Consider the following 26,025-nt stretch of genomic DNA (forward strand, 5'->3'; position numbering starts at 1 on the left):
CGAACTGGTCTTGATTAGATACGTCCAGATCCGAGTTACCTGAATCCACAGGAGACCAATTAGGTACTTACCTACCTCTAGGTACAACTAAGGGGCACTGGGGTTGAAGGTATTTAAGAGAAGTCAGTTAGATACATGTCTCCCTGCCAACAAGTCTCCCTTAGATACGTCCAGATGCAGGTAGGTATCCAATTATTCTCTTGTAGATACAGTTAATCTGGACCAGTTGTATATCCATCAGCGTCTGGAAATATCTAAGGGACAACAGTTAGATACTCACCTGCGTTGGAACTTATCTAGGGAGTGCAGGTAGATACCTATCTGCAGCTGCCGATATCGGAGGTGGAGGTATCCAGAGAAGTTAGATACATATCTGTGCGTATCTAAGCTAGATCAGGTCATTTGCCTGCAGCTATGTCGGCAGGTTGGGCAATAACCACAATTTTGAGGGGGTTTCTGAGATATACTCTATGAGAAGACCCCTCTCTAGCCGGGAGACCCCATATAAAGAATGCTACCAGAACGCCCAGACTACAGAAATCTGGCCCGATGTCCTTCTATTGTGCAACTTCGGCCCAATAAGTGGCCCTTCAGGGGGTGTTTTGCAGCCCCTCGTCCACCATGCCCCGTGATTTAGTGTGTAGAGTTCTGGTGGCAGTTCCCCTTTAATTCCCGGCTTGACTCACCCACAGAGGTGGGCATCTCGCCCCACTGCAACACCACGTCTTTGATGATCCTCCCATACGTGTTGACATAGACCCCCTCGTCTTCATAGCAAAGTAACATCTCCATCCCGTCCGTGTTCGGCAGGAAAATGATGGCGTGGGGGTTAATCTGGCTCTGAATCTGAAAAAAAACCAAAAAAAATTAAATAAAAAAATTAAAAGGAAAAACGTTTGTCCGCTCTTCCATTCCTGGTCACATGACCGACGACGTATAAGACGACTCACGTGGACAGGAATGTAGATGTCGTAGTTGTTCCCAGAGTCCACGTCGACTGCATGGAAACCGGACGAAGAACCGTAGATCACCTTTAACCTCTGCCCCTCCTCCACTGTGAGGTCCACCAGCTGTGGTCGGTGTGGGAGGTCGGTGAAGGACTGGAAGGGTTTAACAAAAAGGGAGGAGTCACAAACCGGAAGCGGGTCTGTCGGCAATCCAATGCATAGGCAACTTACCCCATTGCAAAAGTCTCCACCCCCTTGTCATTTACCTTAAAAGCCATGAACTTGTGGTAAGGTTTGGGGGCCCAGGCGTAGACCTCTACAGAGTTCTTCAATGCGATCACCAGGAACTTGATCCGCTCGTACTTGACTGAAAGACAGAGGAGGGGGATGGGATGAGACAAGGAAGACCAACCGCAGATCCAGAAGATTGTGAAGTGGAAAATGACGTTTTCATGTTCTTACCAACTTTATAATGGACGCATCCCTCCATGTCTCCCACCGTGCTCCAGCCCTGCTTCTTCTCCACCTCGGGGTCATTGTGGAGGATCTTGTTTCGGAGCCACGAGAGATAGTAGACCCTCAGCTTGTTCCTCTTACCTAAGACACAGGGACAAATCCAAAGGGGATGAAGAACACTGGTTGGCTGTGGTCTTCTAGACTGGACCCCTTTAGCTAATGAGTGGGTGGGGTGCCTCTAGTTTGGACAGGGAACATGTTATCGGCGTTATGGATGCCCATTTGTAGTGGTCAGGGAGTCATTGGTGGCATAAGTAAAAATTGTGGCCAATAGTCTGGAAAATCGGACAGTCCGTCATCTCAGACTATGGGAATATTCTCCTGTTCAGGATCTACAGCAACATCTCAAGCGTGAACCCTCACCACTGATGGTAATGAGGAGGTTAAGTCCTTCTAGGACGTCCATTTGCTGGAATCTCCGTCGGGTGATCAGACTGTAGACCTTCCCTTGACCACTGCGGTCCAGCAGCATCAGCCCGTTCTCGGTGCCGACCAACAAGTTCACACCTGGTACAGAACATAAGATGTGATGAGACGACAAGTGGTGGAGTAGAAAAGAAAAAGTGAACCTTCTGCCATCTCCTCTTACCCCACAGTGCAGCACATAGGATCTCGGAATTAAACCTCTTCTTGTACTTCCTGATCTCTGGGGTGTCGCTGTGCGGCCTGGTGTTTGTTGGGTTCACGTTCACTACCGATCCTTTCCGAGCCTCGTATTTTAGCTGTTCCAATCGAGCCGCATCTGCACTCACGAAGGACGCTGGAGAGGGGACATTTTAGGTCAGGTGGGAACAACACATGTACAGTTAAAGGACCCACTGTAGGAAGGACTCAAGTACCTGCCACTGGGATGGTATCGCCTGTGCCGCCGGTTGAGGGATATAACCCCAGGTCTACAAACATGGTGAATGATGTTTTAGGAGGAGCTTTCACCAACCCACGAGACTGATACTGAGGGGAGATGGAGGACAACGTGTGTTATTTCACATGTAGGTAGTCGTCTTCATCAAGTACTGATCTAGATCTACTCTAGGTTGTCCCCTTCTGTCGTCTTCCACTTCCTTCTTTTCCTTTATCAGGTATGATTTAAGATCTACCATGTGACGGCACTTCATGCGTTTCTCATTTTACGGCCATCCACTAGTACATCTACCCTACAGACTTCTCTCCACCTCCCAAAGTCTCTACTTCCAAGACTCTCTCTCATATCTTACACAACTTGGTTTCACACCCCAATACCCTACAAAACCAATGGGCACCACATTCAATTGTCTTCACTTCCCGATACTCTACACACAGCCAACTTGTTACATCTCCAAATATCGCCCCTTTCTGAAATGTTACAGAACCAGTTTGTGTCACAACAAATGTCTTGACTAACCAAAAACTATTTAATCTTTTACCGAATCCCCCAAGTGTCTTCATCGCCCGATACCCTAAACAAACCTTCCATCTCCAACTCTTCATAACCAACAATCTAGTTCACTTCACAAGTACGACCTTGTCCACGTGGCTTCATAACTGGTATCCACCCCAATACTCCACATATTCCCAAATATCTCCACTACTCAACAAGTCTCAGCTGCAAAAGTATTTTCTCCTTAATAATCGACCAAGTCCCATTTCCAATCCTCCAGACAGATCTCCACTTCCTGATACTCTACTCAACAAACAGGCTACACCACCTACAAAAATCTATCCTTCTCAACCAACACGTTCCATCTCCAAGTGTTTTTCCTTCTCAATACTCAACCAACAAGTTCCATCACCAAACATCTTCCCTTCTCAACAGTCAACCAAAAAGTCCCATCTACGTGCCTCTTCCCTCCTAAAACTCAAGCAACAAGTTCCATCTCAAAGGGTCTACTCAATAATCAACAAAAGTCCAATCTCCGATTTTCTATACAATCTCTGAATATCCTCCGGTCGCAAAACATCTCCAAATACCTTCACTTTCTGATACTCTACTCAACGAACAAGTCCAACCTCCACATATCTTCCCTTCTTACTACTCAACCAACAAGTCCAACCTCCACATATCTTCCCTTCTTACTACTCAACCAACAAGTCCAACCTCCACATATCTTCCCTTCTTACTACTCAACCAACAAGTCCAACCTCCACTAACCTTCCTTTATCACTACTCGACCAACAAGTCCAACCTCCACGCATCTTCCCTTCTTACTACTCAACCAACAAGTCCAACCTCCACTAACCTTCCTTTATCACTACTCAACCAACAAGTCCAACCTCCACTAACCTTCCTTTATCACTACTCGACCAACAAGTCCAACCTCCACGCATCTTCCCTTCTTACTACTCAACCAACAAGTACAACCTTCACTAACCTTCCTTTATCACTATTCGACCAACAAGCCCCAGCCCCTATCATATTCCCTTCTCAATACTCAACCCAAAAAGTTCCATCTCTGAACATCTTTCCCTTTTAATGCTCAACCAACAAGTTACATCTCCAAGAGTCTTCCCTTATTAATACTCAACCAAGTTCCATCTTCAAGCGTCTCCTCTTCTCAATAGTAAACCAACAAGTTCCATCTCTAAATGTCTTTCCTTCCCAACACTAAACCAACAAGACCCATCTTCAAGAGTCTTTCCATCTGAAACTCAACCAACAAGTCCCATTACCAGGTGTCTTCCCTTCTCAAAACCTCATGTAAACCAACCACAACACTCTCCAACTAGTCATCTCCGAATGTCCCCACTCCCAAAGACCCTCCATATTTCCAAATGCGCCCTACTCAACTAATAGATATGAACTAATTCCAGAGGAAGTGGAAACGGACCTCTTAGTCATTCTCCATCACCACCAGTCTTTCTTTTTGGAAAGTTTTCCAACTCGTGTAAACCTACAGTGACCTACTCACGTCACCTCCTCCCATAGTACATCAATCACTCACATCGGTTCCACCACCCTCCTTGCTAGGGGATGAGCCTGGCGCCTTGGGGTCAGTGGGTGAATGGCTCGGTTGCACTACATCTGGCAGGTTTGTGTATCCGTTGCTATCGGCGTGCAGCAGGTTCCGTTCCTCTTCCGGCGTCTGGGAGGGAGAAGAGAGTGATGGATCTTGTTCCTCACACATCTACAGACTGCACATTACAATGCTATTATAGGACATAATGGCGAAATGCTTCATTTATCTGAGAGTACGAGAGGTTGATGGGAACATGAAGATATTACAATTCTCAAGTCAACCAAGGGTGGTAGCCATTTTCTTTCCATAACGTGTATGGTGTGCAATCACCCTCTATTATTGGTTAAAAATCACATGCTTAGGACCTCTGAGCTGGGAAGGTTTTCCAGATGTGGAGGGTTCTTCTCAATAGGTGTCTTCTGGGTTATGCTCCAAGTAAGGGTATGTTCACACGGCGGGGGTCCGTAACGGCTGAAATTACGGGGATGTTTCAGCCTGAAAACATCCCCGTAATTTCAGCCGTACCGGCATGTGCAGGCGCTTGAACGCCGCGTCAATTAAGGCCGTAATTAGCGCTGCTATTCATTGGAGTCAATGAATAGCGGCTCCAATTACGGCCAAAGAAGTGACAGGTCACTTCTTCTACGCGGGCGTCTATTTACGCGCCGTCATTTGACAGCGGCGCGTAAATATACGCCTCGTGTGAACAGACAAACGTCTGCCCATTGCTTTCAATGGGCAGATGTTTGTCAGCGCTATTGAGGCGCTATTTTCAGACGTAATTCGGGGCAAAAACGCCCGAATTACGTCCGTAAATAGGCCGTGTGAACATACCCTAAGAGAATAAAAGAGACAACGTGATCCACTCCAACGCAACTCAACCAATACTGAGGAAGGAGCGCGGTAAGAATCCTCTAGACAAATGCACCCGTACTAAACAAGGAGGAAATCTAGAATGCACGAGGAGGGACCAAGGACAACAGTTCTTACGCAATCTCAGCTATGGCGGACGTTCCTTTATTAGACCCTTACCCTTTGCACGATCATGGTGCCATCTCCATAGGAGCTGTCAGATGTGCTCCCCACCAGCTCTTCCACGTCGTGGACCACCATGGTGCTCACGCTGTCTGTGTCCGCATCACGACCGTTTCGACTGAAGAGAAAAATTTAGGGAATCAGTGGCTAAGTCATCCAAATTGGTTGCATGGCTTAGATTAGGTTTCATTACCTGGCTGATGGATTATCTCTGTTTTGTTCCTGTCGTTCTTGGTCGCCCTCGTCATCATCCTCGTCGCTGCTGTCCATCTCGTCACTGGAGGAGGAGTAGTCCAGTGCTTTTTTGGGGGGTTTTTGGACTTCTTCTGGGCGATCCTTCACTAATAAATGGTCCTGTTAGTCGAGGGTACACAACGCAAATTATATTTTTCAATGAGCATAATAAAATACACAAGGAGGACATGTACTTGTATATACACTGTATACAGAGAAGGGAAGGAAGTAGACTATACAGGCCTGACCAGTGACACACCGTAACATACACTAAAGACTGAATAATGTACAGACGGACACTACACCGTAACATACACCAAAGACTGAATAATGTACAGCCGGACACTACACCGTAACATACACACAAAGACGGAATAATGTACAGTCGCACACTACACCGTAACATACACACAAAGACTGAATAATGTACAGTCGCACACTACACCGTAACATACACACAAAGACTGAATAATGTACAGACGGACACTACACCATAACATACACCAAAGACTGAATAATGTACAGCCGGACACTACACCGTAACATACACACAAAGACTGAATAATGTACAGTCGCACACTACACCGTAACATACACACAAAGACTGAATAATGTACAGTCGCACACTACACCGTAACATACACACAAAGACTGAATAATGTACAGTCGCACACTACACCGTAACATACACTAAAGACTGAATAATGTACAGTCGCACACTACACCATAACATACACCAAAGACTGAATAATGTACAGCCGCACACTACACCGTAACATACACAGCAAAGACTGGGTAATGTACAGCCGCTCACTACACCGTAACATACACATAAAGACTGGGTAATGTACAGCCGCTCACTACACCATAACATACACATAAAGACTGGGTAATGTACAGCCGCTCACTACACCATAACATACACCAAAGACTGGGTAACGTACAGCCGCACACTACACCATAACATACACCAAAGACTGGGTAACGTACAGCCGCACACTACACCATAACATACACCAAAGACTGGGTAACGTACAGCCGCACACTACACTGTAACATACACCAAAGACTGAATAATGTACAGCCGGACACTACACCATAACATACACCAAAGACTGAATAATGTACAGCCGCAAACTACACCATAACATACACACAAAGACTGAATAATGTACAGCCGCACACTACACCGTAACATACACAGCAAAGACTGGGTAACGTACAGCCGCACACTACACCATAACATACACCAAAGACTGAATAATGTACAGCCGGACACTACACCATAACATACACCAAAGACTGAATAATGTACAGCCACAAACTACACCATAACATACACACAAAGACTGGGTAATGTACAGCCGCTCACTACACCGTAACATACACATAAAGACCGGGTAATGTACAGCAGCTAACTACACCATAACATACACATAAAGACTGGGTAATGTACAGCCGGACACTACCCAGTCTGTGTGTGTGTATGTTATGGTGTAGTGTCCGAATGTACATTACCCAGTCTTTATGTGTATGTTACGGTGTAATGTACAGCCGGAAACTACACCGTAACATACACACAAAGATTGGGTCATGTACAGCCGGACACTACACCATAACATACAGACAAAGACTGGGTAATGTACAGCCGGACACCATAACATACAGACAAAGACTGGGTAATGTACAGCCGGACACTTCACCATAACATACAAAGACTGGGTAATGTACAGCCGCACACTACACCATAACATACACACAAAGACTGGGTAATGTAGAGCCGCACACTACACCGTAACATACACACAAAGACTGAATAATGTACAGACTGACACTACACCGTAACATAAACCAAAGACTGGGTAATGTACAGCCGCACACTACACCATAACATACACACAAAGACTGGGTAATGTACAGCCGGACACTACACCATAACATACACCAAAGACTGGGTAACGTACAGCCGCACACTACACCATAACATACACCAAAGACTGGGTAACGTACAGCCGCACACTACACCATAACATACACCAAAGACTGGGTAACGTACAGCCGCACACTACACTGTAACATACACACAAAGACTGAATAATGTACAGCCGCACACTACACCGTAACATACACAGCAAAGACTGGGTAACGTACAGCCGCACACTACACCATAACATACACCAAAGACTGAATAATGTACAGCCGTACACTACACCATAACATACACCAAAGACTGAATAATGTACAGCCGCAAACTACACCATAACATACACACAAAGACTGGGTAATGTACAGCCTTTCACTACACCGTAACATACACATAAAGACTGGGTAATGTACAGCAGCTAACTACACCATAACATACACATAAAGACTGGGTAATGTACAGCCGGACACTACCCAGTCTGTGTGTGTGTATATGTTATGGTGTAGTGTCCGAATGTACATTACCCAGTCTTTATGTGTATGTTACGGTGTAATGTACAGCCGGAAACTACACCGTAACATTCACACAAAGATTGGGTCATGTACAGCCGGACACTACACCATAACATACAGACAAAGACTGGGTAATGTACAGCCGGACACCATAACATACAGACAAAGACTGGGTAATGTACAGCCGGACACTTCACCATAACATACAAAGACTGGGTAATGTACAGCCGCACACTACACCATAACATACACACAAAGACTGGGTAATGTAGAGCCGCACACTACACCGTAACATACACACAAAGACTGAATAATGTACAGACTGACACTACACCGTAACATAAACCAAAGACTGGGTAATGTACAGCCGCACACTACACCATAATATACACATAAAGACTGGGTAATGTACAGAAGCTCACTACACCATAACATACACATAAAGACTGGGTAATGTACAGCCGGACACTACCCAGTCTGTGTGTGTATGTTATGGTGTAGTGTCCGAATGTACATTACCCAGTCTTTATGTGTATGTTACGGTGTAATGTACAGCCGGAAACTACACCGTAACATACAGACAAAGACTGGGTAATGTACAGCCGCACACTACACCATAACATACACACAAAGACTGGGTAATGTACAGCCGGACACTACACCATAACATACGCATACTGGATAATTTACTGGTGCACACAAAATCATGACATATACACACATTGGGTAATCTACAGCTGCACACTACACCGTGGCATACACACAGACCAGGTAATGTACAGCCGCACACTACACCGTGACATACACAAAAAACGGGTAATCTACAGCCGCACACTACACCGTGATATACACAGACCAGGTAATGTACAGCCGCACGCTACACCGCGATATACACACAGACCGGGTAATGTACAGCCGCACGCTACACCGCGATATACACACAGACCGGGTAATGTACAGCCGCACGCTACACCGTGATATACACACAGACCAGGTCATGTACAGCCGCACGCTACACCGTGATATACACACAGACCGGGTAATGTACAGCCGCACGCTACGCCGTGAGATAAACACACACAGACCAGGCAATGTACAGGTGCACACTACACCATAAATGACACACACACAGACAGACAACCTGTACCACAACATATCAGAAGGCACTAACCTCGCCAATCGCTCTTTTATAACTCTGACAGCAGTAGAAAAAAAGGAAAAGCATTATTGCAGGACACGGTCACCGTCCGTCTGTATCTCTGACATATAAACCCCACATAGTAACCGGGTCATGCATGCAAACAAACAAACAAACAAACAAACGTGGGTGTCACAAGGTCCCCCTCCCCAATAAACAGAGAAAAACAGCTGACCCCCCCCCATTTGTCTTACAATGTAGAAGGAGAGAAGTTGGGGGTAACACTCACAGCAGGACGCCCGGGCCGGGACCGATGCTCCTCTCCTGGGGTCTTGCTGCCAGGGGGGCTGATTAAAGACTCCTCCAGTTTATGAGGGGCTGCAGAAAACATCAGATATACATTTAAAAAAGGCCACGTACAGCGGGGAGAAGCCAAAATCACGCCGCCAGATCCTTGATGGTGCCCCCCGAAGAGCAGCTGTTTGGGGGTGGGGTCTCTACTCCATTGAGGGGTATAATACTTTTTTTCATGGCAGTTAATTGAGCCCCCCACCACCAAGCCAAAAGCAACTCTCACGTATCCGAAATGGACCAGCGCTGCCGGGGAAACCAGCCCCCCCTCCAATAACGGTTTATTGTCGGGGGTCTCAGCAGCCGGGCTCCCCTCTAGGTCCGCACATCTCGGGTCATTACCTATACGGTTCCTCTCCAGCGATCCGGCCTGGGGGAGGTTCGGGTGAGGAGACTGCAGCAGGGAATCTCCCCTTTCCCAGCCGCTCTCTGCGCGGCGGAGGTCGGGATTGCTGGAAGACAAGAGAGGAGGTGATTGGACGACGTACAAAATGCACGCGTGACGTCAGGCCGGCAGGAAAGGGACGCATACGTGTGGCTGTATGGCAACCGGCGCCTCTATAGGACCGATTACAAAACAGGGAAGAGAAGGTAAACAATGGAGCAGTAATGATCGCGGAGCCGGGGGCTGCGCTACTAACCTGGCTCTCACAGCCTGGACTGGTCGGATTCCTCCGGATCCGCTTGTGTTCAGAGCGGTCGCTATGGACGTTGTCCTCTGAGGGACCTGGAGATAGAAAAAAGAAAAATCGGTAGAGTGAGCGACACATCATGACTTATACTCCAGTCGCATCCAAAGCTGCATTCACAATTCTGCTGCCTTCCTGTTGGCGCGCACATCCTGCTACTGGTCTGTATAGTGCTGGGGTGCATTGTGGGCGATATATGGTTAACTCCAGGCACTGTACAATAACTACATCACCCAGAAAGCACTGCAGCAGAGTGGGGTGCATTGTGGGAGATCTGATAAGCTGTTACGGGACGGTCTGTCAGCGCTAGAGGATTCCAACAGAATTGTAAAAACTGAATTTTTCCTCGCTGCTTTGCAAAGTTATCAAGTCTTATGCTCTAGTCACACTCAGAGCTGCGTTCACAATTCTGCTGGTTTGCTATTAGCTCTGTATATCTCGCTGCTGGTTTGGGACCGGTACAGAATAATCACCGCTTTAGCGCATTGTTGGGGTTTAGTCCAGGTCCAGAAGAAAACACCACAACTCCCACAATGCAATTAGGTTAAACTGTTGCTGTGAACGCAGCTCTGGATGTGACTGGAGTAAAAGACATTATGTCACTCGGGACAAGGTTGCAATAATTCCGATCCCGTATGTATTTATCAGAGAGGATTGTGGGAAAAGAAATCCAGCAGACCGATGCAGAAACTTGAGACACGACAAGAGAGGACGAGAAATCTCATGGGGTTAATGAAAAGTCCGGAGCTCAGGAAAGTAGAGTAGCGATTAGTAATAGCAGCCAGGAAGGATCACAACTCCCAATATGTTACCCCCCCCCCCAGTAAATAGACGTCCTCTTATGTCACACTGTTAATCTGTATCTGGGAAAGTTGGGTGGCCGTCGTTATGGCTCCCACAGGCAGTGATTGTAACCCTTTGTCGTCTGTATCTCTGCATAACTAGGCAGATTGTCCATTCAGGGGTCCTGGAAAGCGGAGTGCCAACCTTACAGCTGCCACAAGGGTCTTCCTGGACCTCAGCCTTTCAAGACTACCAATGTAGGGGCTGTAATGGCGGCCAGTGTTATTGATATCCAGCTTTCCCAGGCCCCTGAATGGCAGAGCAGACTAGTTATGTAGAGGTACATCAGCATGGGAGCTAGAGCCCATGAAGACCCCTGTAAGAGCTGTCATTTCAGCCATATTGGTGGTCACCCAGCTTTTCCAGACCAGACAGATAGGTTGTAGATTACGAGGGACGCGGACAGTACAGGACAGCAGAGGCAGCGCAGTAGCGGAAGAAAAGGTTAAACCGGAGCGAGAGAGAGACAGGTCGCCACAGTCGTCTGACGTCCTCCTCCGGCCACCGACAACTTCACACCCCTTTACCTTTGGAGGAGGGTTCTCGGGCTGCATTTTGACCCAGGGGCCCCTGTCGGGCCGAGCTGAAGGTAGGACAGCCGCCTCGGGGGCGGGGTCAGAGCTCTGACGGGCTAGCTGGCTCCGGGAGGCAGGAGGGATCAGGGCGGCAGCAGGCTGGCGGTTGATCACGGGTGCCGATGGTGGGTCCTGTAGGGAATTGGGCCTGGGACTGGGTTTCAGGGCCACGCGGGTCAGTGGTGTGACGGTGCGGAGCGGCTGAGGAATGGATGGATGGATGAACACATGAATGAATAAGACTCCTATACTGTGCAGCCTATTGCTCCCTGTAATCAGCCAGACAGTAAAAAAAACCTGAACCCCCGTGATCGCTACCCCAGTGTTGACCACCTCCGTCTATAGAGGTGACTGGTATCGGCTCCTCTTATAACGTTGTTGCTCTATTATAAGGGTTACCGGCCCTTTAAGGATGCACTTAACATATCCACTTTCTCCTGCTAATGGCGGAGCTGTGAAATCCACAGCAGCGGCGGCGGCAGGCTCAGATCGATTATAAAGTGCCGCCCGACACTTATTACGTGCAGAGGTTCCTCTGATTATTGTACGGCTCAGATATACGGCGGCGGCCAAGTGCGGAAAATCATCATTACAGGAAGTGGTTTCCAGTAGAAGATTCACCGAGAAAATAACGGAGTTATATCATGTACTCCAGTCACATCCAAAGCTGCTGTCCTATGACTGGTCATGTTTCACTGCTGCCCTCGGCTGGTTAAGGCAGTGGACAGCAAGGCTTTCATACAATTCCTGAGGTAAGCACTGCATCTCTCACAATGCAATACAGCAGAGTAAAGTGCCTATCATAGGGCATCAGAAGAACGCAGCTATGGATGTGAATGGAGCACCAGACATGACGTAACTCAGATTACTCAACATTATACGTAGATTAAACCTATAAAACGATGGGATGTCCAGTTCTTAACCTCCTGACTCCTTACAGGCGTCCGTCTATATCCCCATGACTTTACACTGCAGCTTTGCTCCATTAGAGTTCTAGCTTAGCTGCACTGTCTATTGCAGTGATCTCCGTGTCGAAGATTTGCAACAGCTTAAGTGCCTTAGGATGGAGATCACTGGTCTACTGGCATAGTCTGAAATACACCTCCTGCCCCAATGCTTTACACTGCAGCACTGCTGGATTAGAGCACAGCTATGATCAGTGACTCCAGCTTAGCTGCATTGTCTACGAAGAGCCTGAAATCTATCTTCTGTCTTGTCAGTGGTTCTGTCTACTCCCTCCTGCTTTACACTGCAGCACTGCTTGCGCAGATTAGCTGCTATGCATAAATACAACAGGAAGTTGGGGATAAAAGATTGTGCTGCTCTACACGTGTAAATGATGAAATATGCAGGAGACTAAACTGTGCAGAAAATGACGGGTGATGGGGATGTGAACAGACGGCCTGAGAATCCAGCTGTGACTCCTGCACAATCAGCAACCTCCTGACCACCAGGCACCTACGTGATGGGCCTCCCATGCCTATGACTGCCTTAAAGGGATTGTCCAGATAGCGCTCACATTCTGTAGGACCCCACAGACCGATAGCCGTCCGTGTCCTTGCGGCTCCGCAGGATACAGATCTCGGTTCCAATCAATAGAAAGGGTTAATAAAGAAGGGGTCAAGTAATCAAAGGGCGGTTTACCTTGTGCTCCTGGAGGTCTAGCGGCCTTTGCGATGGAGGGGTTTGATGGGGCGTCCCGGACGAATCTACCGAGCTGAGTTTTGTAATAGACAGCGGAGAGTTCTGCTTGTTCAGCCTTGACCGTTCCTCCACCTGAGGAAAACAATTGACAGTATTTTCATATTGACAAGTCTCCTACGACCGATTCTGGATGACAACCACATAAGGGGTTAATTAATTATGCAAAATAAGAGCTTGATCTATAGCGCCCCCTTGAAAACTATTTCCGGGTGACAACCTCAAAATTGCTTCGGCTGTAGCAAAAGCAGACGGAGGTTGAGTGGCGGCTCTGCTTCATTCATATACTGCATGTAGTATTACCAATAAGGCTTACAGGGAATCGGTCAGCAGGATCGGGCAAGGGGTGGGCATACCTCTCTAGCCCAGGCGGGCTTCTCGCTGGGGTTCATGACGGCCCGGTTGTAGTGGTAGAGGGGTTTCTTCTCCTGCTGTTGCTGCTGCTGTTGCTGCTGCAGGGACTTGAGATAAGCGTGCTCCTGCTGGAGTTGACGCTGCAGGCGCTCTGACTGCCGCTGCTCCTCCACCTGTTTCCGCTTGTACTCCTGCCCAGATAAAGCGGGCTAAGCATGTGAACAACACACGTGGCGAAGGGGCAAACACACACACGCTACTGGGTATAGTGGAGTATTAGGGGACGGGCCACCAGTGTAATAATACTCAGTGTCTATACTCCGGATACAACACATAGAGGAGGAGGTCATCACCTACAGCAACAGCACGGGTGTGAGGGAAGAGACGAGAGGGCGGCAGTGCGGAGATCACAGGAAAGGACAGCAACAGCCTAAAGTCTGCCTTCTCTAGGAGCCGGACACTCCATCATACAGAGGTAACGTACCCCCGCTACAGGACAGGATACATGAGGGTGTAATATAGGGTGAAGCCCTACAGGAAGGAGCGTCACGGTGTAATATAGGGTGAAGCTATACAGGAAGGGGTGTCACGGTGTAATATAGGGTGAAGCTATACAGGAAGGGGTGTCACGGTGTAATATAGGGTGAAGCTATACAGGAAGGGGTGTCACGGTGTAATATAGGGTGAAGCTATACAGGAAGGAGCGTCACGGTGTAATATAGAGTGAAGCTATACAGGAAGGGGCGTCACGGTGTAATATAGGGTGAAGCTATACAGGAAGGGCTGTCACGGTGTAATATAGGGTGAAGCTATACAGGAAGGGGTGTCACAGTGTAATATAGGGTGAAGCTATACAGGAAGGGCTGTCACGGTGTAATATAGGGTGAAGCTATACAGGAAGGAGTGTCACGGTGTAATATAGGGTGAAGCTATACAGGAAGGGGTGTCACGGTGTAATATAGGGTGAAGCTATACAGGAAGGGGTGTCACGGTGTAATATAGGGTGAAGCTATACAGGAAGGGGTGTCACGGTGTAATATAGGGTGAAGCTATACAGGAAGGGCTGTCACGGTGTAATATAGGGTGAAGCTATACAGGAAGGGGTGTCACGGTGTAATATAGGGTGAAGCTATACAGGAAGGGGTGTCACGGTGTAATATAGGGTGAAGCTATAGAGGAAGGGCTGTCACGGTGTAATATAGGGTGAAGCTATACAGGAAGGGGTGTCACAGTGTAATATAGGGTGAAGCTATACAGGAAGGGCTGTCACGGTGTAATATAGGGTGAAGCTATACAGGAAGGAGTGTCACGGTGTAATATAGGGTGAAGCTATACAGGAAGGGGTGTCACGGTGTAATATAGGGTGAAGCTATACAGGAAGGGGTGTCACAGTGTAATATAGGGTGAAGCTATACAGGAAGGGGTGTCACGGTGTAATATAGGGTGAAGCTATACAGGAAGGGGTGTCACGGTGTAATATAGGGTGAAGCTATACAGGAAGGGGTGTCACGGTGTAATATAGGGTGAAGCTATACAGGAAGGGGTGTCACGGTGTAATATAGGGTGAAGCTATACAGGAAGGGCTGTCACGGTGTAATATAGGGTGAAGCTATACAGGAAGGGGTGTCACGGTGTAATATAGGGTGAAGCTATACAGGAAGGGGTGTCACGGTGCAATATAGGGTGAAGCTATACAGGAAGGGGTGTCACGGTGTAATATAGGGTGAAGCTATACAGGAAGGGGTGTCACGGTGTAATATAGGGTGAAGCTATACAGGAAGGGCTGTCACGGTGTAATATAGGGTGAAGCTACACAGGAAGGGGTGTCACGGTGTAATATAGGGTGAAGCTATACAGGAAGGGGTGTCACAGTGTAATATAGGGTGAAGCTATACAGGAAGGGGTGTCACTGTGTAATATAGGGTGAAGCTATACAGGAAGGGCTGTCACGGTGTAATATAGGGTGAAGCTATACAGGAAGGGGCGTCACAGTGTAATATAGGGTGAAGCTATACAGGAAGGGCTGTCACGGTGTAATATAGGGTGAAGCTATACAGGAAGGGGTGTCACGGTGTAATATAGGGTGAAGCTATACAGGAAGGGGTGTCACAGTGTAATATAGGGTGAAGCTATACAGGAAGGGGTGTCACTGTGTAATATAGGGTGAAGCTATACAGGAAGGGCTGTCACGGTGTAATATAGGGTGAAGCTATACAGGAAGGGGTGTCACAGTGTAATATAGGGTGAAGCTATACAGGAAGGGCTGTCACGGTGTAATATAGGGTGAAGCTATACAGGAAGGGCTGTCACGGTGCAATATAGGGTGAAGCTATACAGGAAGGGGTGTCACTGTGTAATATAGGGTGAAGCTATACAGGAAGGGGTGTCACGGTGTAATATAGGGTGAAGCTATACAGGAAGGGGTGTCACGGTGTAATATAGGGTGAAGCTATACAGGAAGGGCTGTCACGGTGTAATATAGGGTGAAGCTATACAGGAAGGGGTGTCACGGTGCAATATAGGGTGAAGCTATACAGGAAGGGGTGTCACGGTGTAATATAGGGTGAAGCTACACAAAAAGGGGTGTCACGGTGTAATATAGGGTGAAGCTATACAGGAAGGGGTGTCACGGTGTAATATAGGGTGAAGCTATACAGGAAGGGGTGTCACGGTGTAATATAGGGTGAAGCTATACAGGAAGGGGCGTCACGGTGTAATATAGGGTGAAGCTATACAGGAAGGAGTGTCACGGTGTAATATAGGGTGAAGCTATACCGGAAGAGGTGTCATGGTGTAATATAGGGTGTCTGTATGCAGGTAGGGGTGTCACGGTGCTGTATAGGGTATCTATATGCAGGTAGGGGGGTCACGGTGTAGTATAGGGTATCTATATGCAGGTAGGGGGGTCACGGTGTAGTATAGGGTGTCTATATGCAGGTAGGGGGGCACAGTGCAGTATAGGGTATCTATATGCAGGTAGGGGGGCACAGTGCAGTATAGGGTATCTATATGCAGGTAGGGGGGTCACTGTGTAGTATAGGGTATCTATATGTAGGTAGGGGGGTCACGGTGTAGTATAGGGTATCTATATGCAGGTAGGGGGGTCACTGTGTAGTATAGGGTGTCTGTATGCAGGTAGCGGTGTCACGGTGTAGTATAGGGTGTCTATATGCAGGTAGGGGGGTCACGGTGTAGTATAGGGTATCTATATGCAGGTAGGGGGGTCACTGTAGTATAGGGTGTCTATATGCAGGTAGGGGGGTCACGGTGTAGTATAGGGTATCTATATGCAGGTAGGGGGGTCACTGTAGTATAGGGTGTCTATATGCAGGTAGGGGGGTCACGGTGTAGTATAGGGTGTCTATATGCAGGTAGGGGTGTCACTGTAGTATAGGGTGTCTATATGCAGGTAGGGGGGTCACGGTGTAGTATAGGGTGTCTATATACTGGTAGGGGGTCACAGTGCAGTATAGGGTGTCTGTACGCAGGTAGGGGGGGTCACTGTGTAGATTTACACCAGGTGAGGCATGTCTGCGCAGTATAGCATGTACTAGAGGAGTGTGGCGAGATATAATTCATGACGAGGCGAGGACAGGAGGAGCTGATTTACCAGTAAAAGGGCCTGTTCCTGCAGAAGCTGCTGCTGGAGGATTTCTAACTGTCTCTGTTCTTCCTCTAACTTCTGTCTGATATATTCCTAGAGAAGGAGAGATGCAGAGAGAGCCAAGAGACAGCTGGGAAAGATCAAGAGATAACACAGGAAGGAGGGAGCACCACCAGATTACACACAACTCCCCGCAACATGGACACGACAACCACAGGGGGACAAGAAGATCCCGTCATCTCCACACAAGACACTCACAATACAAAGAGACCTCTGTGACAGGGTGCAACACAGACCCAACCGGTAACCGAGCCCTCCCCGGCATGCGGGAGAGACACGTGACCCAACCCCGGCATGCGGGAGGCACACGTGACCCAACCCCGGCATGCGGGAGGCACACGTGACCCAACCCCGGCATGCGGGAGGCACACGTGACCCAACCCCGGCATGCGGGAGGCACACGTGACCCAACCCCGGCATGCGGGAGGCACACGTGACCCAACCGCGGCATGCGTGACCCAACCGCGGCATGCGTGACCCAACCGCGGCATGCGTGACCCAACCGCGGCATGCGTGACCCAACCGCGGCATGCGTGACCCAACCGCGGCATGCAGGAGAGACACGTGACCCAACCCCGGCATGCAGGAGGCACACGTGACCCAACCGCGGCATGCGTGACCCAACCCCGGCATGCAGGAGAGACACGTGACCCAACCCCGGCATGCAGGAGGCACGCGTGACCCAACCGCGGCATGCGTGACCCAACCGCGGCATGCGTGACCCAACCGCGGCATGCGTGACCCAACCGCGGCATGCGTGACCCAACCGCGGCATGCGTGACCCAACCGCGGCATGCGTGACCCAACCGCGGCATGCGTGACCCAACCGCGGCATGCGTGACCCAACCGCGGCATGCGTGACCCAACCCCGGCATGCAGGAGAAACGTGACCCAACCCCGGCATGCAGGAGAGACACGTGACCCAACCCCGGCATGCAGGAGAGACACGTGACCCAACCCCGGCATGCAGGAGGCACACGTGACCCAACCGCGGCATACGTGACCCAACCGCGGCATACGTGACCCAACCGCGGCATACGTGACCCAACCGCGGCATACGTGACCCAACCGCGGCATACGTGACCCAACCGCGGCATACGTGACCCAACCGCGGCATACGTGACCCAACCGCGGCATACGTGACCCAACCGCGGCATACGTGACCCAACCGCGGCATACGTGACCCAACCGCGGCATACGTGACCCAACCGCGGCATACGTGACCCAACCGCAGCATACGCGGCATACGTGACCCTCTGCGGCATACGTGACCCTCCGCGGCATACGTGAGGCATGTTCGGCACTTCATGATGTGCCCACAGAGGTCATGTAACATCTTATCCATCAGCAGACATACAAGTGTCCTACCACTGAGCTGTGTGTCCATCATATATCCACTACCCATGTAATCTGACCCTACACGCCTCAAAAAAAACATGCGTGCACACTGTGCAGATAGCGGTCTATCCAGAAACGTGCATGTATCTACCCCTGCCCCATATACGTACTCCACTATACATCATGCATGTACCCCACCCTGCAGATATCCTTTGTCATACATGTACCCCCCCTGTATCACACAGCGCCCACCTGGTGATCGTGCCATTGGTAGACTAACCTGCTCCCTCTCGGCCATTCTCCTCTCCTCCTCCCGCCGTATGTCGTCCCTCCTCCGCTGCTGCTCCTTCTCGTGAAGTTTCCGCTGCTCCCGCTCACGGCGCTGCTGCTGCGATAATATAAGGGGAGATACGGCTACTGTAATAACACACGTGGAAAGGGGAAAGCGACAAACGAGACGAAGGCGAAAAGCTGAACTCAAGGACAGGTCCTTAAAACCACATGTACTCCAGTCTCATGCCGCGGGTTGTCAGAGCATAATGGGAGTAGTAGTTTCGCAGCAGTTTGAGAAGCACTGGCTGCACAACTCTCCTCAGGGGTGAGGGCTTTCAGCTGGGGCTGCCCCACATCATGTGTGGCCCTCCCGCATACCTCCTCCACCCGTCTGCGCTCCTCCTTCTGCTCTTCGATGCGTCTCTGGCGCTCGTGCAGCAGCTGCTTGATGTGCGCCTCTGAATCGCGGTGCTGAGGTCCCATCTGCTGCTGCTTCAGGGCTTCAGAGTTACTTTTGTTCTCCTGTTGCAGCCTCAGGAACTCGCGTCTGAGCGTCGACTCCCCCGGCACGTTCATGATGGAGCTGAAACGACACGGACGCGGGATACTCACGTAGTGCAGAATACGACCTGTAATGCCACGGGCAGCCACAGGGTGGTGCTAGACAATCAATGTAAGAGGTGCATGTCCTTACCTGGGCTCCCCTTCCTCCACGTGGTTCTCCTCCTCGTCCTCGCTGCCGCTGTATTCATATTCGGTCTCATCTGTAGGTGGAGACGGGTGATCAGAGCGGAGGATACATAAAACACGTCTACGGTCAATACTACCTGTAGTAATAACGCCCTGGCATCTCTCTCCCCTTCATCCACAGCCACTAGGGGGAGCTACAGGTTAATAAATAGTAATTAGCTGGGGTGTGGGATAATGAGCCCTCAGAGCTCTGTGATCTTTAGTATCTATATGGCCAAAGGACGACTTCTTATGATGTACAGTAGGGGGCGCATTGTGCTGGCTTACCTTTCTCCACGCGTTTCTTCCGGGATCGGTCAATGTGATCTTTGAGCTGAATCCTGACCTGCCTCTCCGTTGGCTGGTCCCTAATAAAGGGATACTTCAGGAGCTGCTCAGTGGGCGGTCGGTTCACATAGTTCTTGATTAGACAGGTATCTATGAAGTCAATGAACTTTTTGGACCTAAAAATGGGTTAAGAAAAAAAAAGCCAGCAGTGTAAAGCATGGTGGTTTTTATTCTGTTTTTCATGGCTACATCCTGAGTCATGTCTATATGGAAAGACATGTTCCCTCTACACTAGATGTATACATATTAGTCGCGGACTAGTGGGTGAGTTTTCTATATGCCGCCTCTCTCTCTCATGGTTTATTTAGCAGGGAATTAATGAGATTCTGTTTATTTCCCATGTGACCGGCATTATACGGCTTTGTTTTGCGATTAACGCAGTAATTAGATACCTACCATTTCTTAGATTTGAGTTTTGGGGGAGGGTTCCTGGGGATGAGGAATAAAGCTCTCATCGGATGCATGTCGCACAGCGCTGGAGAGAGAGACCGAGAAGAGAACATGATGAAAGATACAACAGCCGATCAGTTACCGTTACATAATTCACTAATAGGACAGAATAACAATTAGTAGTTTTATATACGGACATAAGAAGCCACAACTACTAATGAAGGCAGGAAACATACCAGCTGTGGAGGGCGAGCGTACCGACAATCAACCGATCACCACTAGAGGCCGAGTGTACCGACAATCAACCGATCACCACCAGGGTCCGAGCGTACCGACAATTAACCGATCACCACTAGAGGCTGAGTGTACCGACAATCAACCAATCACCAGAGGCAGAGTGTACCGGCAATCAACCAATCACCAGAGGCCGAGTGTACCGACAATCAACCAATCACCAGAGGCCGAGTGTACCGACAATCAACCGATCATCACCAGAGGCTGAGTGTACCGAAAATAAACCAATCACAATCAACCGATCACCACCAGAGTCCGAGCGTACCGACAATTAACCGATCACCACTAGAGGCCGAGTGTATCGACAATCAACCAATCACCAGAGGCCGAGTGTACCGACAATCAACCAATCACCAGAGGCCGAGCGTACCGACAATCAACCAATCACCAGAGGCCGAGTGTACCGACAATCAACCAATCACCAGAGGCCGAGTGTACCGACAATCAACCGATCATCACCAGGGTCCGAGCGTACCGACAATTAACCGATCACCACTAGAGGCCGAGTGTACCGACAATCAACCAATCACCAGAGGCCGAGTGTACCGACAATCAACCAACCACCAGAGGCCGAGTGTATCGTCAATCAACCAATCACCAGAGGCAGTGTGTACCGGCAATCAACCAATCACCAGAGGCCGAGTGTACCGACAATCAACCGATCATCACCAGAAGCCGAGTGTACCGACAATCAACCGATCACCACCATAGGCTGAGTGTACCGAAAATAAACCAATCACAATCAACCGATCACCACCAGAGGCCAAGTGTACTGACAATCAACCAATCACCAGAGGCCGAGTGTACCGACAATCAACCAATCACCAGAGGCCGAGTGTACCGACACTCAACCGATCACCACCAGAGGCCGAGTGTACTGACAATCAACCGATCATCACCAGAGGCCGAGTGTACCGACAATCAACAGATCATCACCAGAGGCCGAGTGTACCGACAATCAACCGATCATCACCAGAGGCCGAGTGTACCGACAATCAACCTATTACCACCAGAGGCCGAGTGTACTGACAATCAACCAATCACCAGAGGCCGAGAGTACCGACAATCAACCGATCATCACCAGAGGCCGAGTGTACCGACAATCAACCGATCATCACCAGAGGCCGAGTGTACCGACACTCAACCGATCATCACCAGAGGCCGAGTGTACCAACACTCAACCGATCACCACCAGAGGCCGAGTGTACCAACAATCAACCAATCACAATCAACCGATCATCACCAGAGGCCGAGTGTACCGACAATAAACCGATCATCACCAGAGGCCGAGTGTACCGACAATCAACCGATCATCACCAGAGGCAATTGTATCCAAGCCTCACCTGTCAGGATATCACCCAATAATGGACACTGGAGCTTCAGCAGGAGGGCTCCATTACTAAATTGAACTTACTGTAATACACTAACAGGGTCGGAGAAGAACTTCCCCCTGGGAAATATGTGTAGGGAAACGTAATACAACAGGGACAAAACTCACGTGGTGCACCTTCTGCCATCTCTATAGCCGTGATGCCCAGAGACCAGATGTCACTCTGCAAAGAGAAAGAGAGAGAGAAGGTAAAAACTGGGTGATACATATAGAAGAGAGCTATGAGTCTACTCCTCCTCCTGCAGGGTGATATATATAGAAGAGAGCTATGAGTCTACTCCTCCTCCTGCAGGGTGATATATATAGAAGAGAGCTATGAGTCTACTCCTCCTCCTGCAGGGGGATATATATAGAAGAGAGCTATGAGACTACTCCTCCTCCTGCAGGGTGATATATATAGAAGAGAGCTATGAGTCTACTCCTCCTCCTGCAGGGTGATATATACAGAAGAGAGCTAGGAGACTACTCCTCCTCCTGCAGGGTGATACATATAGAAGAGAGCTATGAGTCTACTCCTCCTCCTGCAGGGGGATATATATAGAAGAGAGCTATGAGACTACTCCTCCTCCTGCAGGGTGATATATATAGAAGAGAGCTATGAGTCTACTCCTCCTCCTGCAGGGTGATATATACAGAAGAGAGCTATGAGACTACTCCTCCTCCTGCAGGGTGATATATACAGAAGAGAGCTATGAGACTACTCCTCCTCCTGCAGGGTGATATATATAGAAGAGAGCTATGAGTCTACTCCTCCTCCTGCAGGGTGATATATATAGAAGAGAGCTATGAGACTACTCCTCCTCCTGCAGGGTGATACATATAGAAGAGAGCTATGAGTCTACTCCTCCTCCTGCAGGGGGATATATATAGAAGAGAGCTATGAGACTACTCCTCCTCCTGCAGGGTGATACATATAGAAGAGAGCTATGAGACTACTCCTCCTCCTGCAGGGTGATACATATAGAAGAGAGCTATGAGTCTACTCCTCCTCCTGCAGGGTGATATATATAGAAGAGAGCTATGAGACTACTCCTCCTCCTGCAGGGTGATACATATAGAAGAGAGCTATGAGACTACTCCTCCTCCTGCAGGGTGATATATATAGAAGAGAGCTATGAGTCTACTCCTCCTCCTGCAGGGTGATATATACAGAAGAGAGCTATGAGACTACTCCTCCTCCTGCAGGGGGATATATATAGAAGAGAGCTATGAGACTACTCCTCCTCCTGCAGGGGGATATATATAGAAGAGAGCTATGAGACTACTCCTCCTCCTGCAGGGTGATACATATAGAAGAGAGCTATGAGTCTACTCCTCCTGCAGGGTGATATATATAGAAGAGAGCTATGAGACTACTCCTCCTCCTGCAGGGGGCTATATATAGGAGAGAGCTATGAGACTACTCCTCCTCCTGCAGGGTGATACATACAGAAGAGAGCTATGAGTCTACTCCTCCTCCTGCAGGGTGATATATATAGAAGAGAGCTATGAGTCTACTCCTCCTCCTGCAGGGTGATATATATAGAAGAGAGCTATGAGTCTACTCCTCCTCCTGCAGGGTGATACATATAGAAGAGAGCTATGAGTCTACTCCTCCTCCTGCAGGGTGATATATATATAGAAGAGAGCTATGAGACTACTCCTCCTCCTGCAGGGTGATACATATAGAAGAGGGCTATGAGTCTACTCCTCCTCCTGCAGGGTGATATATATATAGAAGAGAGCTATGAGACTACTCCTCCTCCTGCAGGGTGATACATATAGAAGAGGGCTATGAGTCTACTCCTCCTCCTGCAGGGTGATATATATAGAAGAGAGCTATGAGACTACTCCTCCTCCTGCAGGGTGATATATATAGAAGAGAGCTATGAGTCTACTCCTCCTCCTGCAGGGTGATATATATAGAAGAGAGCTATGAGTCTACTCCTCCTCCTGCAGGGTGATATATATAGAAGAGAGCTATGAGACTACTCCTCCTCCTGCAGGGTGATACATATATATAGAAGAGAGCTATGAGTCTACTCCTCCTCCTGCAGGGTGATATATATATAGAAGAGAGCTATGAGTCTACTCCTCCTCCTGCAGTGTGATATATATATAGAAGAGAGCTATGAGTCTACTCCTCCTCCTGCAGGGTGATATATATATAGAAGAGAGCTATGAGTCTACTCCTCCTCCTGCAGGGTGATATATATAGAAGAGAGCTATGAGTCTACTCCTCCTCCTGCAGGGTGATACATATATAGAAGAGAGCTATGAGTCTACTCCTCCTCCTGCAGGGTGATATATATATAGAAGAGAGCTATGAGTCTACTCCTCCTCCTGCAGGGTGATATATATAGAAGAGAGCTATGAGTCTACTCCTCCTCCTGCAGGGTGATATATACAGAAGAGAGCTATGAGACTACTCCTCCTCCTGCAGGGGGATATATATAGAAGAGAGCTATGAGACTACTCCTCCTCCTGCAGGGGGATATATATAGAAGAGAGCTATGAGACTACTCCTCCTCCTGCAGGGTGATACATATAGAAGAGAGCTATGAGACTACTCCTCCTCCTGCAGGGTGATATATACAGAAGAGAGCTATGAGACTACTCCTCCTCCTGCAGGGGGATATATATAGAAGAGAGCTATGAGACTACTCCTCCTCCTGCATGGGGATATATATAGAAGAGAGCTATGAGACTACTCCTCCTCCTGCAGGGTGATACATATAGAAGAGAGCTATGAGTCTACTCCTCCTGCAGGGTGATATATATAGAAGAGAGCTATGAGACTACTCCTCCTCCTGCAGGGGGATACATACAGAAGAGAGCTATGAGTCTACTCCTCCTCCTGCAGGGTGATATATATAGAAGAGAGCTATGAGTCTACTCCTCCTCCTGCAGGGTGATATATATAGAAGAGAGCTATGAGTCTACTCCTCCTCCTGCAGGGTGATACATATAGAAGAGAGCTATGAGACTACTCCTCCTCCTGCAGGGTGATACATATAGAAGAGGGCTATGAGTCTACTCCTCCTCCTGCAGGGTGATATATATAGAAGAGAGCTATGAGACTACTCCTCCTCCTGCAGGGTGATATATATAGAAGAGAGCTATGAGTCTACTCCTCCTCCTGCAGGGTGATATATATAGAAGAGAGCTATGAGTCTACTCCTCCTCCTGCAGGGTGATATATATAGAAGAGAGCTATGAGACTACTCCTCCTCCTGCAGTGTGATATATATATAGAAGAGAGCTATGAGTCTACCCCTCCTCCTGCAGGATGATATATATAGAAGAGAGCTATGAGTCTACTCCTCCTCCTGCAGGGTGATATATATAGAAGAGAGCTATGAGTCTACTCCTCCTCCTGCAGGGTGATATATATAGAAGAGAGCTATGAGACTACTCCTCCTCCTGCTGTGTGATATATATATATAGAAGAGAGCTATGAGACTCCTCCTCCTCCTGCAGGGTGATACATATAGAAGAGAGCTATGAGTCTACCCCTCCTCCTGCAGGATGATATATATAGAAGAGAGCTATGAGACTACTCCTCCTCCTGCAGGGTGATACATATAGAAGAGAGCTATGAGACTACTCCTCCTCCTGCAGGGTGATATATATAGAGAGCTATGAGTCTACTCCTCCTCCTGCAGTGTGATATATATATAGAAGAGAGCTATGAGTCTACTCCTCCTCCTGCAGGGTGATACATATAGAAGAGAGCTATGAGTCTACTCCTCCTCCTGCAGGGTGATATATATAGAAGAGAGCTATGAGACTACTCCTCCTCCTGCAGGGTGATATATATAGAAGAGAGCTATGAGTCTACTCCTCCTCCTGCAGGGTGATACATATA

At 48.6% G+C, this 26,025-nt stretch overlaps 1 protein-coding gene across 7 annotated transcripts in view; it reads right to left on the bottom strand.

The window, feature by feature from the left end:
* Positions 1 to 26,025, bottom strand: part of MINK1 (misshapen like kinase 1) — a 90,006-nt gene that overhangs the window by 3,752 nt on the left and 60,229 nt on the right. The window contains exons 8-31 of one of the 7 annotated variants that reach the window (XM_075859270.1): positions 22,287 to 22,341; positions 20,501 to 20,579; positions 20,045 to 20,220; positions 19,722 to 19,791; positions 19,406 to 19,610; positions 19,035 to 19,139; positions 17,363 to 17,449; positions 13,755 to 13,943; positions 13,342 to 13,473; positions 11,650 to 11,898; positions 10,232 to 10,317; positions 9,933 to 10,042; positions 9,529 to 9,617; positions 9,273 to 9,296; positions 5,625 to 5,785; positions 5,429 to 5,549; positions 4,382 to 4,522; positions 2,303 to 2,414; positions 2,053 to 2,223; positions 1,827 to 1,970; positions 1,410 to 1,544; positions 1,214 to 1,314; positions 951 to 1,100; positions 687 to 846 (exon numbers count right to left, since the gene is read on the bottom strand). In XM_075859270.1, coding sequence (XP_075715385.1) covers positions 687 to 846; positions 951 to 1,100; positions 1,214 to 1,314; positions 1,410 to 1,544; positions 1,827 to 1,970; positions 2,053 to 2,223; positions 2,303 to 2,414; positions 4,382 to 4,522; positions 5,429 to 5,549; positions 5,625 to 5,785; positions 9,273 to 9,296; positions 9,529 to 9,617; positions 9,933 to 10,042; positions 10,232 to 10,317; positions 11,650 to 11,898; positions 13,342 to 13,473; positions 13,755 to 13,943; positions 17,363 to 17,449; positions 19,035 to 19,139; positions 19,406 to 19,610; positions 19,722 to 19,791; positions 20,045 to 20,220; positions 20,501 to 20,579; positions 22,287 to 22,341 — 3,052 coding nt within the window. Of the gene's footprint in view, positions 1 to 686; positions 847 to 950; positions 1,101 to 1,213; positions 1,315 to 1,409; positions 1,545 to 1,826; positions 1,971 to 2,052; positions 2,224 to 2,302; positions 2,415 to 4,381; positions 4,523 to 5,428; positions 5,550 to 5,624; positions 5,786 to 9,272; positions 9,297 to 9,528; positions 9,618 to 9,932; positions 10,043 to 10,231; positions 10,318 to 11,649; positions 11,899 to 13,341; positions 13,474 to 13,754; positions 13,944 to 17,362; positions 17,450 to 19,034; positions 19,143 to 19,405; positions 19,611 to 19,721; positions 19,792 to 20,044; positions 20,221 to 20,500; positions 20,580 to 22,286; positions 22,342 to 26,025 lie in introns of all 7 variants that reach the window. The other 6 variants (XM_075859269.1, XM_075859273.1, XM_075859271.1 and 3 more) reach the window with 6 other exon arrangements.

The sequence above is a fragment of the Rhinoderma darwinii genome, chromosome 3, assembly GCF_050947455.1.
Source record: "Rhinoderma darwinii isolate aRhiDar2 chromosome 3, aRhiDar2.hap1, whole genome shotgun sequence".
NCBI lineage: Eukaryota > Metazoa > Chordata > Amphibia > Anura > Rhinodermatidae > Rhinoderma > Rhinoderma darwinii.